The sequence below is a fragment of the Eurytemora carolleeae genome, unplaced genomic scaffold, assembly GCF_000591075.1.
Source record: "Eurytemora carolleeae unplaced genomic scaffold, Eaff_2.0 scaffold788, whole genome shotgun sequence".
Taxonomy (NCBI): Eukaryota; Metazoa; Arthropoda; class Copepoda; order Calanoida; family Temoridae; genus Eurytemora; species Eurytemora carolleeae.
In genome coordinates, this window is record NW_019396678.1 from 119,404 (window position 1) to 136,649 (window position 17,246).

Consider the following 17,246-nt stretch of genomic DNA (forward strand, 5'->3'; position numbering starts at 1 on the left):
GCGGGGGGGGGGGAGTTTATAAGCATTTTTGAAAAAGAAACGATAATAAAAGATGTATATAACTGTGAGTGTGCAGTGTGCGCCAATAAACGAATTTAAATAATTTGTCTAAAATCAAGGGACGATATTATTAAGGTTTGAGAATGACAGGACGATCTCGTTTATCCCCCCTGACGGAGAGTTTGAGTTGATGTCCTACAGGTTGAGTACTCATGTCAAACCTCTCATCTGGATCGAGTCTGTCATAGAGAGACATGATCACAGCAGGTTAGTTATAGTCATGGGTGTAATATTACAATCCATGGCTTATTAATAGATCACGTAATATTTTCAGAAAATATATGTTTACTCCTTTATTATGCTTCTTAATTACTCACACGGTGTTCCACTAAACCTTAAAACTTATTAATGTGGTCATCTTTTTTCAAAAAGTAGTCTGTTTTTTTTTCTTTCGAAATTGTCGGAGAAATTAATTGTTTCCTGTTTTGAAGATTCAAGACATTATGGAAAGCTTACAAGTTCTGCAATTTTTTTTTTCATAAAACGTCATACTGGTCAATGGACATGTTTTTTGGGATACACTGAAAAAAAAATTCTGTCCTTATACAAAATACTTTACATGGACGTTTATTGAAATATCACTGTTTTCTTTCTTATATTTTTTCTGTTTTAGAATTGAGATAATGGTGAAGGCTAAGTCCCAGTTTAAACGACGATCTACTGCTAACAATGTCGAGATTGTTATCCCTGTTCCCAGTGATGCAGACTCCCCTAAGTTTAAAACTACAATAGGTAAACTCACTTTGTACAAAACCATATCTGCCTGTCTTATTTAATTAACAGACTAAGAAATAATGATTGATTAATAGAGTTATTAAAATCTAAAAGAATTGATTGATTGATTAATAGATTTATTAAAATCTATTAAATGATTGAGTTTTTGGATTGTAAGGATAAAATAAGATAAAGGAAGGATTGGATGTCTTTGTTGGTTGAATTGATCGATTCGAATATTGATTGATTGATTGATTTATTGATTGTTTTAGGACATTGTAAATATGCTCCTGAGCAGAATGCTGTGGTCTGGACAATCAAATCATTCCCAGGCGGGAAGGAATATCTCATGAAGGTAACATCTTAAACATTTTATAAACAGATTCTACACTGGTAATCGTAACAGTGGAATAATTTTAGTCTTCCGTCTTTCCTTCAAATTAAACATTGTCTGATATGTCTAAAATGTACATTTTTAAACACATCAGTTACAAATTACAAGAGTTTTTGACATTTAACAATAAAAAGAAAGAATGAAGACAACAATCGTTTCACTGTATTCTGGTTACCACTGTAGATTGATCGATTTCAGTACGCATTGTACTTAATAATTTAAGGGGCATGGACCTCTTTATATAGAGGGTCACATGAAATTACAACGACAGTCCCTTTAAATTGTAAAATAATTAAACAATATCCTTGTCCTAGGCGCATTTCGGTTTACCCAGTGTTGTGAGTGACTTGAACGAGGGAAAACCTCCAATCAGCGTTAAATTTGAGATTCCATACTTTACCACTTCCGGGATACAGGTCATTTATTCATTCACCCTTTCATTCATTCATTCATTCATTCTTTCATTCCTATATCCATCTATTCATCCGCATTCATCATTTTTACCTATTCTCTTATTTATCAAGAAACCCTGTATCTATTATAATTTATAATAGCACTAAATTAATAATTATGTTTTTCTTAGGTTCGATACTTGAAGATCATTGAGAAGTCAGGATACCAAGCTCTTCCCTGGGTTCGGTATATCACACAGAACGGAGACTATCAGCTCAGGACTCAATGAGAACCCGGAGTCAGGACTCTATTACATGACTCAGAACTCAGTATGCGAAACGGATCAAGACTCCATGGTGACGTTGAGTAAGGACTCATTTGAACCCAGAGAATTGATTCCTCGAGTTGTCCAATTCAATCAAATATCTTTGATAAGACTATTTACCCAGATATTCCTGAGACCAATTCCTGTCAAAAGAAGTTCTGAATTACGATAAAAATTAATTTGTTTAAATTTGGAGAGAGCATTTATTTTTTAGGGGGTGCAGCAGATTATTTCTTTTTATGTTGAAAACCCTTTTTCTACAAAACAGGCTTGCTCAGCTAGGCTGCGCTTGCTGGGTATAAAAAGGGTTAGCAACGCTTTATAAGTGCCTAGTTTTGCCTGTAGTCTTGTCTCTACCATATCTGCAATATATGTTTCAAGGTATTTTTCTTGATAAGTTTAAGACAGAGTTTTAGAAGATTTAGTTTAGAGAATTGATTCTATATGAAAAGGGTTTATTTTCACTTGAGAGTTTCCTGGATAGAATAGAGAGAGAGATTTATTCAAGTGTAAAAGCAGTATATTTTTAAAAAAGAACTTATTCAGATTTAGTCATACTTTAAATGGAGTAGGTCTTTAAAGGGTCTTTAAAGGGTCATTAAAGGGTTACACAGGGGGTCAATTTTTAATATTTTTAATTAAAAATGAAAAGATTTGCTAATTTTATCAATATGAAGTAGGTTAGACTTACATGTTTTTATTTATAAACTATATTTTATTGTTCCGAGTATTATGTATTTTGATGCCCTCCGCCGCCCCTTTTTATAAGATTTTATGTATAAACCACTTTTTAATACTTTTTAATTCGTGTTTTTTAATATTCTGTAAACCAACTCGATGCAGCTTTTTATCCATTAAAGGGGCTGTTGTTGTTAATTGAAGTGATCCTCCATTTTTAAAAGGGGCCTGGGGCATGCCCACACGTAAACCTTTAACCCTTTTTCTGAAAGATATCGCCATTTTTCTTGCTGTTTAATCCTGTTTAATCCTGTTTAATCCTGATGGTTTTCCCTAATTTTGTCTGAGCAGAATTGCTTAAGTCACTTTAAAGAGAAAACTCAATTCAAAATTTTCAATTTTTACAAAGAAAACCGTACATGGCACTCTATAAATGGAAAGTTACTTTAAATTTTGTCTACAGTCTCTTTAATTCTAAATATTAATATTTGTTTCTTGATTTCGTTTAAATATAAAATCCATGCAAAGTTTTACCAAGCCTTAACTTTTGCTTCATTATAAACAATTTGTTGTTTTCATCCCTGGTGTTTTAAATACATTCCATTCTTTCATATTTGGCTTTTTAGTACTTTAATACAAATGTATTCTTTTTAGAAAAAGAGAGAGAGAAAGGGGGGGTATACACTTTTTGAGTATAAAATTAAAATCTCCCTGCTCCCTTTCTCATATGAACTAAAACCTAGTTTCTCAAATGTATTTTATTTATTTTGCAAAAATTGTGTAATAGTTTAATGATTAATGTGATCTATCGTAGTCATGATGATTAATGATTAAATTTATAAAAATGGCGGGAATTATTTAAATATTTGTTTACTAATATTGAATAAAGAAATGCAGTGGTTAAAATACATTTGTATGTTGAGTGTGCTGCGTTGTATAATGTACTAACATGTCGTTAGGATTTTTAAATCAATTATTTTAATTATTTATAGGGTGACCCAAATAAAACAGTGAAAATCGGGTTTAGGCCCCAAAAGTTCTTTGAATTAAATTTAAAAATTGGAGTCCTGAATTAGTTTTAAAATTGTGAAAGTGGAAATGATAAAATCAAAAATATTATATCGGATATTTAAAAATCTCTGTAAATTTTAACTTCGACCCTATTTTAATCTTTTTATCATTGTTTGAAATTATTTTTTTCCTGCTTTACAGAATTAAACGAAAGTTTGCACATTTTCTAATAATTGACTATCATTACGCCAAAATGAAGGAAAGGATGTATAAAAATTGTGTTAAAGACTCTTCAGAGACTAATATTATTTATAAAATAAATCTTGAACTTTAAAAACCTTTCATCACTGTTTTTTTTTGTACCTAGCATATTATAAAAATATATTGAAACCACGATTTCCTCCGTATTTCAGATGAAAATGTCTGTAGCCAGCGGGACAAGTAAGTTCGTCTCTAAGAAGGTTCGAAAGGTTCGTTGGAGGCCCCGACAGGACTCGATGCAGATGAACTCGAACATGTTCGCTACAGGATCCTGGGATGATGAGTCGAACGAGGTAAACCGAACCTCTCTTCATCTTTTTGCGCATGTTTTACCAAGTATTGGACTGCGGATTCTAATGATATTTTTCTCGTGTCAATTTTTAACCCCCAAAAAAATAGTATGATATAAAGAAATTACTTGGATACATTACGCTGGTAATTACTTGGATACATTACGCTGGTAATTACTTGGATACATTACGCTGGTAATTTTGCATTAATATGTTGAAATTCTGCCGGAAAATGATTGTTCGTAGCTTGGGATTTTATCTCGATATCTCAGGGGATTGCTAACAGGTTGGGATACAAGGGGTGTCCATCTCTTAGTTTCTCAATTTCCATTCTCCCAACGTTTAGAATGTGCAATATTTCTGGAGGAATTAAAATCTCTGATTGAAAATGAAAAAGAACTTTTTTATCTTCATGCAATTACAATTTAAAAAGATTAGAGTCAAAAATAGTTTTTATTTTCCAAAAAAAAATACTCCCTGAAACTCTTAATTCCAGCTTTTCAGCTGAAAACTCTAATTCATTCATATCCCATTTGACAAGAGTCTAACGATTATGTACGTACATTGTACAATGTACATGGTACATAATATGCAGATTGCAGGCGGTCTGAGGGTTCCATGTCGGGTTTCCTCTACGATCTTAATTTCTTATTCTATATTTTAGTTTAGTTAATCTAATATTGTAAATAGGTTTCCTTGTGGAAGCATGAGGAGGGAGAGGAGGGTTCAAGTACAGTACTTCTAGCATCTGTGCAGCATCCTGGTTAGTAGATTTATTTCGTACACTGTAGTTAACACTGTACAGTACTGCATAATCATATGGTTAGTTGATTTATCCCGTACAATGAACAGTACTCTTAGTATTAGTACAGCAGAATTGTTAGTAGATTTCTAGTAATATCTTGAGTTTATACACTGTACAGTTGGTGACTAGATTAAATTGGATATATCTTGAGTATATTTATGTACATCTCGTACATGATTGAACTGGTTATCCTTTGATAATATATACATTTAGAGACTGTACATTTTATATCTAGGTGATGTAACTGGATTGAACTGGATATATCTAGGGTATGTACACTGTACAGGATATATTTTGGTGATATAACTAGTTTGAATTGGATATATCTAGAGTAAATGTACAATGTATTGTATATATTTAGGTGATGTAACTGGTTTGAACTGGATATATCTAAAGTATATGTACACTGCCCAGTATATATCTAGGTGATGTAACTGGTTTGAACTGGATATATCTAAAGTATATGTACACTGTACAGAATATATCTAGGTGATGTAACTGGTTTGAACTAAATATATCTAAAGTATATGTACACTGTACAGTATATATCTAGGTGATGTAACTGGTTTGAACTGGATATCTCCTGATCTACTCGTCACTAGTTCCAGTACCGGGTCACTCAACCTTTATACCTTGGAACAGTACAAGTAAGAAAAACAAAAAATAAAATGAAACAAAATTGTCCTAAAACTCCTTAAGTATGTAAATATAACATATAATAGATCATGCAGGGGTGAATAGCTTTCAGTGTAATAAAAAATTGGACTTCAAAAAGCAAATATCTTTATTCTGTTTAATACCCTTTAACCAACAATTTAAATATTTTCCCCTCAAAATAATTTTTTTGTCCAAATTCAGCGAGAAAAAATCTTAAAAAAACCCTTAACAAACATATATATAAACCCCTCAGATCATGTAAATATTTTCCGTCAACCTGTTTAGAATCCTAACACTGAGCCAGGACTGGTCTAACCTACACCGGGACGGAGGAGCCACCTGTCTCAGTTCTCATGGTGAATCTGTAGCTACGGCAGGACAGGACGGACGGATAAATGTTCTCAATATACGACAAAGAGCACCAGTGAAAGTAAGATTTAAAATCAATCGAATTCATCTTTGTATGTAAAGTTGTAATTGCTGTTTGTCTGATCATAACTCTGGAACCCCTTGACCGATTTGCAACAAATTATGATTTGGGAACTTGGGGAAGCCACGGGATTGTTTTCTTGGCTCGATTTTGAGATTCTATGTTGAGTGGGTCGATTTCTATAGCGAAAATTTAGTTCCCCGGTAAGATTGACCAAGTGCGGGTAAGCGGCTGGAGTAACTGGAGTTCTCAAGCTAGTTTAGAATAAATTTAATGGTTAAATTCTCTCAATCTCTAGGTATACGATAACGCTGACAGCTGTTCTATGACTGATCTCATCTTCTCCCGTGGTTCCGACCTTCTCTCCTCTAATATGAGGGGACAGCTTAAACTATTCGATCTCAGGGAGAGCTCACAACGGTTTCAAGTTTTCAGAAGATCTTACATGTTTTTAGATTTTCTTAATATTTTCAAATGCTCTTATGTGTTAATAGATTACAACCTATTTCGAGTTTAAAAAGTTTTAATACGATTTCCCTCAGTTTTTACGTAGCTTTATCTGACCCATGTTACTTGTTAATCTCCTGTGTAACCCTGTGAACCCTGAGCAGAGCAAACCAACAGACTCCGTCCTCCACCTTCCTTCTATCTAATGATCAAGTAGCAGTCACGTGTCTTGCTAAACATCCTTCTCAGGTCAGTTTCTTTATTCATTAAAGAAATTCTTTGTTTTTAAATAAACAAATTTCTTGAACTTACATTTTTATTTTTTTTTAATACAAAATTTAATTTTTTGGGAAATTTGAAAAATAGATAAATAATACATTTTCCGGTGTCACTCTGGATTTAAACTAAGTAATATTTTAAGGAAAAAATCTCATTTCTATATATTTTTTTACAAAAAAAAAAAACATTTTTCCCTGCCTGTCTGAACCGCTGATGTTCAGGGACACATTGTAATTTCTGGAGGAGAGAACGGGTTCCTAGCGGTCTGGGATCTCAGGCAGGGTCAGCACCCGGTCACCCTGCTCTCAGCCCACAAGGTTTATTTTATTAATGATATTCAGAGATGGAAACTTTTGGAGTAAATTAAGTTAAACGCCAGTACTTCCAGTGGCTAACTAAAAAATTTGAATTTTTTGGATTTTAAGGTTTAACTTATGGGGTTAAGTCTCTAAAGCGAGAAAGTTGTTCAGTTGAACTTTTTATTATAAATTATTAAAATTGATTTAAATTAGTCAATTTAAAAGTTCCCAGCTCTGGATTATTTACCTTGAAAGTGCTTAGATCTATTATTTTATGTGATAAATATGTAAAGACCTTCTAATCTAGTTTCTTTTGTTGGGACAAAAAGAGCCAAAAAAAGATTACTTTAAAAGAAAACAGAAAGGCCAAATAAGAAAAAAAAATAATCTAAGAAAATTTTTTAAAAAACAAGTCGAAAAATGAAAAAAAAAGAAAAAATGTCAAGGAAGAGAAAAAAATAAAAACTCTACCATAAAAAGAAATAAATGTCCCTTATTTTTAATCTTGATTCACTGGATATTCGTAAATATTGAATATAATATACTCTGTATATTAATGTGATATATGCACCCTTATGAATATCATGACAACAATCGGAAATTTTCTTATATACTCCGCCAGGAGTCCTGACATAAACATAAATATTTAATATTTAATGACAGCAATGTTGGAGAGGGGATATTACTAATTTTTAAGAAACCTTTACGTTTACCAATCCTGCTTCTCTTTAAAACTTTATTTCGTTTTTTTACTTTACAAAGGATTAACAATTTAAAATAAGTTTAACTTTAAAACCACATTTACCTTTTCTAAATATCAAAAAATCAGTTTCTTTCACGTGTAGAATATACAAGTTTAAGTTCCTACCTAATGCACATTGTTAAGGCTCCAGTGAGTGAGGTTAAATTCCACCCTGACCAACCAGATCATATCTTCACATGCTCTCAGGTATTATTATTATTTTTAGTATCATTCATTCTGAATTTTGTTGATTATTATTTTCTTTTTTTTATCAAACATATCTTCACAGTTCACAGTCTAACTGACTAACATTTGCCAATTTTTTGTCTGGGGAGGGGGGGGGGATATTTGTTCTTGTTCTTAGCATTTGTCTTAGTCCTTTGTCTTCATCATTTTTCTTGATCCTTTGTCTTGATCTTTTGTCTTGATCTTTTTATCTTGATCCTTTGTATTGATCCTTTGTCTTGATCCTTTGTCTTGACCTTTTTGTCTTGATTTTGTCTTGACTCTTGATCTTTTGTCTTGATCTTTTGTCTTGATCTTTTGTCTTGACCCTTTGTTTTGGTCCTTTGTCTTGGTCCATTGTCTTAGTCCGTTGCTAATTCTTTGTCTTGTACCTTTGGCTTAGTCCGTTGTTGATCCTTTGTCTTGATCTTTTGTCTTGATCTTTTGTCTTTGTCCTTTTCTTATCCGATGTCTTGGTCCTCTGTCTCAGTCCTTTTTCTTAGTCCGTTGTATGGTCCTTTGTCTGAGTCATTTTTCTTAGTCCAATTTTTTTCGTTTGTCTTAGTGTAGTCCTTGCCTGTATTTATTACTATTATTATTATTTCTCCTCTAGGGTGGAGAACTCTGGCACTGGAATGGCGGAAGTATAAAGAGCTCCGGAGGAAACCTCTCCATGAACAACAGCCTCGAGAACCTCAATTCGACCTCACCCTGGCTCTCTAGTGAGGCTGTCAGACATAAGGTATTGAGAATCAAAGCTTTCAGTATCTTATTCTGAATTTTGATCTTCTCGAGCACTTGAATTTGTAATTATAGCCTATTTTCTTTTTTCCCCGTTTTCCCCCTTTTTCCCTTTTTTACTCCTTTTTTCATTTAAGAACTTTTAATCAAAATCTTACTTTTCAAATGGTTTGTTCCAAATAAAATCATGGATTTTAAGGTTTTTTTCTGCTAGATTTTAAAAAACAAACTGTTTTTGAAGGGGGGGGGGGGGTAGATTATACATTTATCCCCCTTAGTCTTATAAAATATTATTTTGAATTGTTCAATATTTAAGATCTATTTGTCTAGGTTGAGACAACAAGCCTGGTATCTAAGCAACCACTGCCAATCAACAGCGTTGATGTTCTTGGTCATTCAGTTCTGTTCGGGGGAGATAACGAAGCGTTCTATATTCTTAACAATATTGTCATGTAATGCTTAAAATAACAAAATCTCTTTATAGCATTTTTGCTTCATTTTAAAAAGGTAGTTTCTAGCATAGTTTTTTGCCCATAAAACAATGCTAGACCCTTCAAACACCGATATGTATCGTTGGATAACAACATTTAAAGTAATAAACTTTTTTTTTGTACGTAATTGAAATGTAACTTATCAGCACTCTTGAGACAAGTACTATTTTGGTGAAAAAGTAAGTCAACTTCTCGAATAGGAATTAGAAACTTTATGATACTGTTTTGGTGTAATAAAACATCAAAAAAAATATTATTTTTAGTATTGAAAATGTAATCTTAAAACCCATTGCCAACATACAATTGTGATCATGTATTTTTTATAATTAAAAGATTATTCAATCCTTTCAGATTAAAAATGGACAGAGTAGAGATAATGAAGTGATAGACATGAATAACATAATGTCTGGAGTTTCACTAAACATGTTAAACTTGAATAATAATATATTATGCATTTGAAGGAAAAGAAACTGCATTTAAATGAACTTTAATCAAGAACAAATATTAAACAGAAATAATAGCTTGTGACACAAAGTGCATTTATTCCAAGAATCTGTGTTAAAATAATATTTAAATAAGAATTTTCTTGAAATCTGCGTGATCAGGTCGGATTGAATTTTTTGAAATCTGCGTGATCAGGTCGGATCGAATTTCTTGAAATCTGCGTGATCAGGTCGGATCGAATTTCTTGAAATCTGCGTGATCAGGTCGGATCGAATTTTTTAAAATTCCACGTCAATCTGAGGAAACCAAAGAAAATGACATTTCACTTTGGTAAAAGCGGAACCCAGCAGATGTGTATCCTTTCCTGGAGAGAGAATTGGGATCCGTCCCAGATAAATAAATTTAATCAGGTCTGTAAACTTGGGATCCGTCCCAGATAAATAAATTTAATCAGGTCTGTAAACTTGGGATCCGTCCCAGATAAATAAATTTAACCAGGTGTGTAAACTTGGGATCCGTCCTAGATAAATAAATTTAACCAGGTCTATAAACTTGGGATCCGTCCTAGATAAATAAATTTAATCAGGTCTGTGAACTTGGGATCCGTCCCAGTGAGATAAACAAATTTAACCAGGTCTGTAAACTTGGGATCCGTCCCAGATAAACAAATTTAACCAGGTCTGTAAACTTGGGATCCGTCCCAGATAAACAAATTTAATCAGGTCTGTAAACTTGGGATCCATCTTAGATAAAAATAAATTTAACCAGGTCTGTAAACTTGGGATCCGTCACAGATAAATAAATTTAACCAGGTCTGTAAACTTGGGATCCGTCCCAGATAAATAAATTTAATCAGGTCTGTAAACTTGGGATCCGTCACAGATAAATAAATTTAATCAGGTCTGTAAACTTGGGATCCGTCCCAGAAAAATAAATTTAATCAGGTCTGTAAACTTGGCATCCGTCACAGATAAATAAATTTAACCATGTCTGTAAACTTGGGATCCGTCACAGATAAATAAATTTAACCAAGTCTGTAAACTTGGGATCCGTTCCAGATAAATAAATTTAATCAGGTCCGTTAACTTGGGATCCGTCCCAGATAAATGAATTTAATCAGGTCTGAACTTGGGATCCGTCCTAGATAAATAAATTTAACCATGTCTGTAAACTTGGGATCCGTCCTAGATAATTAAATTTTACCATGTCTGTAAACTTGGGATCCGTCCCAGATAAATAAATTTAACCATGTCTGTAAACTTGGGATCCGTCCCAGATAAAAAAGTTTAACCAGGTCTGTAAACTTGGGATCCGTCCCAGATAAATAAATTTAACCAGGTCTAAACTTGGGATAGATAAATAATTTTGAAAGGTCTGAATAAACCTGAAATCTGTTCTGGACAACAAATTTGATCAGGTCTATAAACTAAGATCCGTTCTACATAATTTTTTTTTTTTAAATTGTAAAACAGAGGTAGGATTTGATTAATTAAGTAGTTGAATTAAATATGGCTAGTTGAACTATCTCCAGTATATTTTCGCTATCCAATAAATCCGGCCTCGTGTTAAAAAGCTTTTAGATTTAAGAACCATTTTCAATTTTCCCTCACTTAACTTCGGGAATTTATCTATCTTTATAATAAAGATTTTCTCTCATTTGTGACATTTTTATGAGGAAACTCATGGGGGGGGGGGGACATAGGCTAAACAGTTCTATTTTTTTTTTCTTTAAAAATGCACTTGTATTTCAAAAAAGAGATACGCAAAAATATTATTTCAAAGAATATGAATTCTCTAGGTTCTAGTTGAACAGCTGGTGTATGGAGGAGGAGAGGATGAAGTTATGTTTAGTCTTGAGAATATGAATTTAGCAGGTTATTTAGTTTTTCAATCTTATTTCAATGTCTACTTTTGATACTTCTTACATTAGTTCATTCATCTCTCAGATAATTTATACAACAAACAGAACTCGAAATTCATATTTTAAGGTCTCGTAAGGTGATTTAATGCCTTTTCTGATCACTGAAGTTTAAAAAAATTATTGGGGACAATAAAGTGGTAACCCGTGACAATAAAGTGGTAACCCGGGACAATAAAGTGGTAACTCGGGACAATAAAGTGGTAACCCGGGACAATAAAGTGGTAACCCGGGACAATAATGATTTCATTGATAATGTTAAAGATTATATATTTCAGGGGATGGACACCAGTTGTTCTCTTGTCAACTACGTCTCTTTAAATCCTGGTACAGATCTTGGAACGACCAGGAGAAACAAACCTTTCTCCGGACCCTCACCACATCTGATCCAGAGACGGATAAATTTCTCCGAGATCGACAACTGTCTCATTTGCTCTGAACCTTTCAGATGAACGGAGTTAAAGTTCTACAATGGCAGGTTGGACGGATAATGTCCTGCAGAGCTGGGTTCCATTCGTCTCCAGTACAGTTCTCAGGATCGGAGCTAGGACAGGTAGAATATCTCTTAATAATATCCGTGAAAACTTTCAATTGACATTAAATGTCGGAAAATCCTTGAAAACTCATTTGTTGAAATATGAAATGAAATTAAGCTCCTCAAACAAACTTATCCTAAAAACATCATTTTAATATTGTGAATCTTGAGTGTTTTCAGAAAGGAAAAATTTAAATGAAAAAAAGTTTGGAGACCTTAAATCTAAAATTGATGTCCTTGAAATTTATAACAATCCTGGTGCAGGTGAACATGAAGTTGATCCTGAGCTCGACCAAGAACTCTGTGACGACGTTGACGATGAATGACCCGAAGAAGTTGAACGGATGGTCCGGACCAATGATGATCACGCTCCGCCATCTTTTTGATAAACATGCGGCAGACGACCTAACCAAGGTTAGCTGAGTCAGGGATCAAGGGAAAATTTATATTTGAGGGATGGGGTATTAAATTGCTTTTTCTAATCTATTCAATTTCAATTGTTATCACTCAAATCAACCTTTCTTCTATTTACGGGAAGTAGAATCAAATTTTCTATTAAGAAATTGTTAGTTCAATGGATTTTTCTGATTTGTAAAATTCTTTTTTAATGCTGAAATGTTGATTTTGGTCACGTGTACTTTAAGGCGTCACCTTATTTCATCCTAAGCTTGAGCCCATTCTGAGTTAAGTACTTATATATAATCTTATCATTAAAGAAGGTAGAAGTTAAAATAAAAGTAATATATTTTTAGGTTCTTGTATTAACGGGAACTGATCCTTACTATTGTGCAGGTACATTTTACAGAATGGGAATGGAATGGAACGGGTTGAGATCATGGGATGGACTGAAATAAGAATGGGAATGAGCCTGAATGGGATGGAACAGGAAGGGATTGGAACGTTTTAAAATTGCGGAGGATAGTTTTTGGGGATTGATTTATGGGATGGGATGTTGCTAAATAGTTAGTATTGAATTTTTTTTTGTAATGGTATGGTTTGGTTTGGCTGTATTATATTGTTTAGGTGTGAACCTGAGTGCAACAATGAAACCAATGCACCCCAAGAAATTGCATTCTCTCATATATTCAAACAATAAAGCACTTTTTGATGCATTTCTAGATTTTCCTAAGGTTTGGATTTTTTTTATTATTTGAAAACGCTTGCAATTAGATTTTAGAATTGGTGGAAACAAAAATTCGGCCAAAAAAATATAAAAAGATCTGAAATAGCGTAGAATTAATTTGATCATACTTTTAGCCGATCCTTATAGCAGCCAACGGTCCTGCTATTGGCGCCTGCGTAACATCGGCTACACTTTGTGACGGAATAATTGCGTCTGAGAAAGCTACATTTAATGTTCCTTTCGCTGCTCTTGGGATTCCTCCTGAGGGGTGTTCCAGCATTCATTTCGAGGAAAATTTGCATCTTGTTCAAACATTCATCAAATTATCTTCTTAGCCCTGGGTTTAATTTATATTTGTTTCCATTTTTACATAAGACAATCAAATAAATTAGAATTCAGGGTTACAAGATAATATTTACTTTTTTTAACGGGGAAGGGGGCTTTTAAATAGGACTTGATATTGGAGGACTTTCGTCGTCTTATAGCTGGGGGGGGGGGGGGGGTAGTTTTATATCTTTATCATGTAACTTGTTACCTTAGAGGATGCTGGGAAAGGAAGTTGCGAGTAGATTACTCAATGATGGATGGAAACCTACAGGTCAATCACATATATCAACCAGTATCAAAATAGCATGAAACAAAAATAAAAATCTAATTTTTCACGTTTTTCGTGGAGTGTTGTAAGATTTTTTAAAGTTCCACGGGCAACGTCAGGCATTTCCATAAAAATAACAGAGCCAAATACTACATTTAAAATACTTGCATATCAAAACAAATAGAAGAGATGGATTTGATGCTTTGGCTTGATTTCTACAGAATGGTGGTTGACTATTAGACTAACTAGTAATGTTATTATATATTCATGGCTGTCTGGAAAAATACTCTCCCCCCTTCACTCTTTTTTTCTCAGTGTGTGTACTGTTAAATTTCTATGACTTCTTACATATCTGGTTTACGCTTACACACTGAATCCTAAAAATATTCACCCCTTACGCATACACACTGAATCCTAAAAATATTCACCGCTTATGCTTACACACTGAATCCTAAAAATATTCACCGCTTACGCTTACACACTGAATCCTAAAAATATTTACCGCTTACGCTTACACCCTGAATCCTAAAAATATTCACCACTTCCGCTTACACACTGAATCCTAAAAATATTTACTTCTTACGTATACACACTGAATCCTAAAAATATTCACCGCTTACGCTTACACACTGAATCCTAAAAATATTCACCGTCAGATATGATTCACTAAAACCCAAACATACAGGGTAAGTGGCCACAGACCAGGAGCTCAACGTAACATAGCCTCCAGAACATGATACTATAATTAAAATAATAATAATGATAATAATTGCAAGGGATGTTTAATTTTCATAATAACGATCTTCGAATTAAACCAAAAAGATACCCCACAATCGCAAATCGTTTGAAGTATTAATTCCCTTTGTAAAAGTTGATTTTAAGAATGATGTTTATGATATCGTAAAATTGAAAGAAAAAAATTATTTATTGGTTGAAAAGGTCGTCTTTATTTTTTTATATATATATAGGAACTGAAGCTGCTGCTATTGGAATGGCAATGGAAGTTGTTCCTCATGAAAAATTAATGAAACGCGCTCAGGTTTTTATCTAATACTTGTAATCAATTGGAATTAAATTGGAATTAAATTGGAATTAAATTGGAATTGAATTGGAATTGAATTGGAATTGAATTGGAATTAAATTGGAATTAAATTGGAATTAAATTGGAATTAAATTGGAATTTTATTGGAATTTTATTGGAATTTTATTGGAATTTTATTGGAATTTAATTGGAATTAAAATGGAATTAAAATGCAATTTAATTGGAATTTAATTGGAATTTTATTGGAATTTGATTGGAATTAAATTGGAATTAAATTTGAATTAACGGAATAGTTGTTGAACTATGTAATATGTATGGCTAGTTAAACTATTTCTCTAATGGACTCCTGGCCGCACCAGGAATGAGTTGAACTAGCTTTATCTAATTCACTAATTCTGGCTTTTTATGAAATAAGACCTTTGGTTACCCAAATTGGAGGGGCCTTAGCTTAAACTTAGCTTAATGGATTAATTTGTTGAATGTCATAGGCTATTCAAAATTGAATTAAGGAATTTTAACAATTTTGAAAATATTACTTGAAGAAAATTTTTTTTGAATAAATTAAACTCACAATGGACAATGTTCATGGTTCGATCCACGTTAAACTTTCTCAGCCTTTAAGAAACATTAGACCATGAGAAATATTTAATCTGTTTAAATATCAAACTCTGAGAAATTTTAAGCCCTGAAAAGTATCTGAACCCGTGTAAAATTAAACCTTGAAAAGTATCTGAACCAGCGTAAACATATAACCCTGAGAAGTATCTGAACCTGTGTAAATATCAAACCCTAAAAAGTAGCTGAACCCTGATTAATATTTAAAGTCTGAGTAGTATCTGAATCCTGGTTAATATGTGAACCCTGATAAGCATGTAAACCATGATTATTATCTGAACCCTGAGTGGTATCTGAACCTCTGATTATAGTATTTAAACAATAGCTGAACTCTGAGTAGTATCTGAACCCTGAGTAGTATCTGAACCCTGATAAGTATCTGAACCATAAGTGTTCAGGAGGTTGCTGAGAAGTGGGTGCAGGAGAGACGAATGAAAAGTATCCCCGGAGGAGGAAGTGTTGACGAATATAAAAGAGTAAACGAAGAGGAATCTGTGAGATTAGCAGATGCGTTCCTTGCCTATCCTTTTCTTAATGTAAGTACAAATGTTTTTCTTTAGCATTTTAATTTTCTTGAATTAACTTGCAAAAAACAGGATTGTTTATGACTAATAGGATTCAAATTGTATAACTGCGTTTATTTGATGAAGTAACATGGAAGAATATCGATTCACAACGACACCATAAGTATGAATGAGAAATCCTTTTTTTCTAACTGAAAATAATTTTTTTTCTAATTATGTAACTTGCGGATTTTTATAATAGTGCAATTAAAGGAAATTTGTAAGTTTTGCACACTTACTTGCAGTATACTGGTCACGTGATACAGACAGCAGTATACTGGTCACGTGATACAGACAGAGACACGTGACCACTATACTGCACTACCATTTTTGGGAGTTCTGGTGACGTAATACGGACTTAAAAATAATATTATCAATTATGTTTATTAAAAAGTAAAAATAAAAATTATAAATTAATAATTGGAGAAAACTTAAGTTACAATTAGGTTTCTCTGGGATATCTTCGTTTTCAGATTGGTTGCGTATTTGCTGAATATGAGCTGTTTAAACCTACTATTTCTATACAAAATTGTATAGATATGAATTTTTGTATAAATTCGCCACAGTTATATATTAATTTCTCAAGACAGGAACATCAGATATTACTTTCATGGGTCGCGATCAAGGGCTTTCAGTCTATAAACCCCCTTTCATTCTTTAAGAAGATACTTATTTTTGACAAGAAAACTCCATTAAATACTAAACTTAACTAATAATTAAATGCGATATTTTCAGGCGCAGTACAAATTTCTCCAGTCTAAAGGCAAGACAGGAAACGCTGCAGTTTTCTGGTTTTTAAAAACCACGAGACCGCTCTGGTCTAAACTACTCTAATCCGACTGTGATGACTGATGAATGTATAGATATCAATTCTTGTCCGGGACATCTTCTTCAGTTTCAACTCTCCGTTCATCCTTATTTACATATTTTCTTCAATATCATTTTACAGTGATAACCACGAAACTCTAAAATATAAAGACGACTTTTGGAACCAAGTTACAACTTTAAAAGCCCAATAAGCATGAGTTACAGCCATTGTGCAGTGTAAGCAGACTCATTCACCAAATAAGGGATTTTATAAGGGTCTAGTAAGACTATTTGCTTTGTAACAACATGAAATAAATTGAGGGTTGCTTTATGTCGTCTTCCTACTCCATTGTTTTCTGGTT

At 33.1% G+C, this 17,246-nt stretch overlaps 2 protein-coding genes across 6 annotated transcripts in view; both read left to right on the top strand.

The window, feature by feature from the left end:
- Positions 1 to 2,658, top strand: part of LOC111707272 (AP-1 complex subunit mu-1) — a gene marked incomplete in the record, with an annotated part of 5,789 nt that extends 3,131 nt beyond the window's left edge. Inside the window, 5 exon segments of the mRNA XM_023480343.1 lie at positions 136 to 267; positions 674 to 792; positions 1,047 to 1,129; positions 1,483 to 1,584; positions 1,752 to 2,658. Of these exon segments, the coding sequence (XP_023336111.1) occupies positions 136 to 267; positions 674 to 792; positions 1,047 to 1,129; positions 1,483 to 1,584; positions 1,752 to 1,850 (535 nt within the window).
- Positions 2,659 to 3,971: 1,313 nt separating this feature from the next.
- Positions 3,972 to 17,160, top strand: LOC111707273 (nucleoporin Nup43). 5 transcript variants are annotated; one of them, XM_023480345.1, is made up of 13 exons: positions 3,972 to 4,129; positions 4,817 to 4,889; positions 5,485 to 5,578; positions 5,874 to 6,018; positions 6,317 to 6,423; positions 6,630 to 6,714; positions 6,966 to 7,061; positions 7,930 to 7,992; positions 8,624 to 8,752; positions 9,082 to 9,915; positions 9,950 to 10,096; positions 11,485 to 11,560; positions 11,883 to 12,053. In XM_023480345.1, the coding sequence occupies exons 1-10, from the start codon at positions 3,989 to 3,991 to the stop codon at positions 9,205 to 9,207; spliced, it is 1,059 nt and encodes a 352-aa protein (XP_023336113.1). In that variant the 5' UTR covers positions 3,972 to 3,988; the 3' UTR covers positions 9,208 to 9,915; positions 9,950 to 10,096; positions 11,485 to 11,560; positions 11,883 to 12,053. The 5 variants fall into 5 exon arrangements, with proteins under 5 accessions (XP_023336113.1, XP_023336112.1, XP_023336114.1 ...); XM_023480344.1 differs by having other exon boundaries at positions 9,082 to 10,096; XM_023480346.1 differs by lacking the exons at positions 3,972 to 4,129; positions 4,817 to 4,889; positions 5,485 to 5,578; ... (4 more) ...; positions 7,930 to 7,992; positions 8,624 to 8,752 and adding exons at positions 12,404 to 12,553; positions 12,892 to 12,931; positions 13,163 to 13,269; ... (3 more) ...; positions 15,913 to 16,050; positions 16,813 to 17,160 and having other exon boundaries at positions 9,210 to 10,096; positions 11,883 to 12,157.
- Positions 17,161 to 17,246: the final 86 nt, after the last annotated feature.

What these genes read in the sequence shown, in the direction of transcription:
- LOC111707273 (XM_023480344.1), top strand. Translation starts at nt 3,989, where the DNA reads ATGAAAATGTCTGTAGCCAGCGGGACAAGTAAGTTCGTCTCTAAGAAG. An exon ending in AGCATCTGTGCAGCATCCTG is followed by an intron (nt 4,890 to 5,484) that starts GTTAGTAGATTT and finishes GTATATATCTAG; the next exon opens with GTGATGTAACTGGTTTGAAC. An exon ending in TATACCTTGGAACAGTACAA is followed by an intron (nt 5,579 to 5,873) that starts GTAAGAAAAACA and finishes CAACCTGTTTAG; the next exon opens with AATCCTAACACTGAGCCAGG.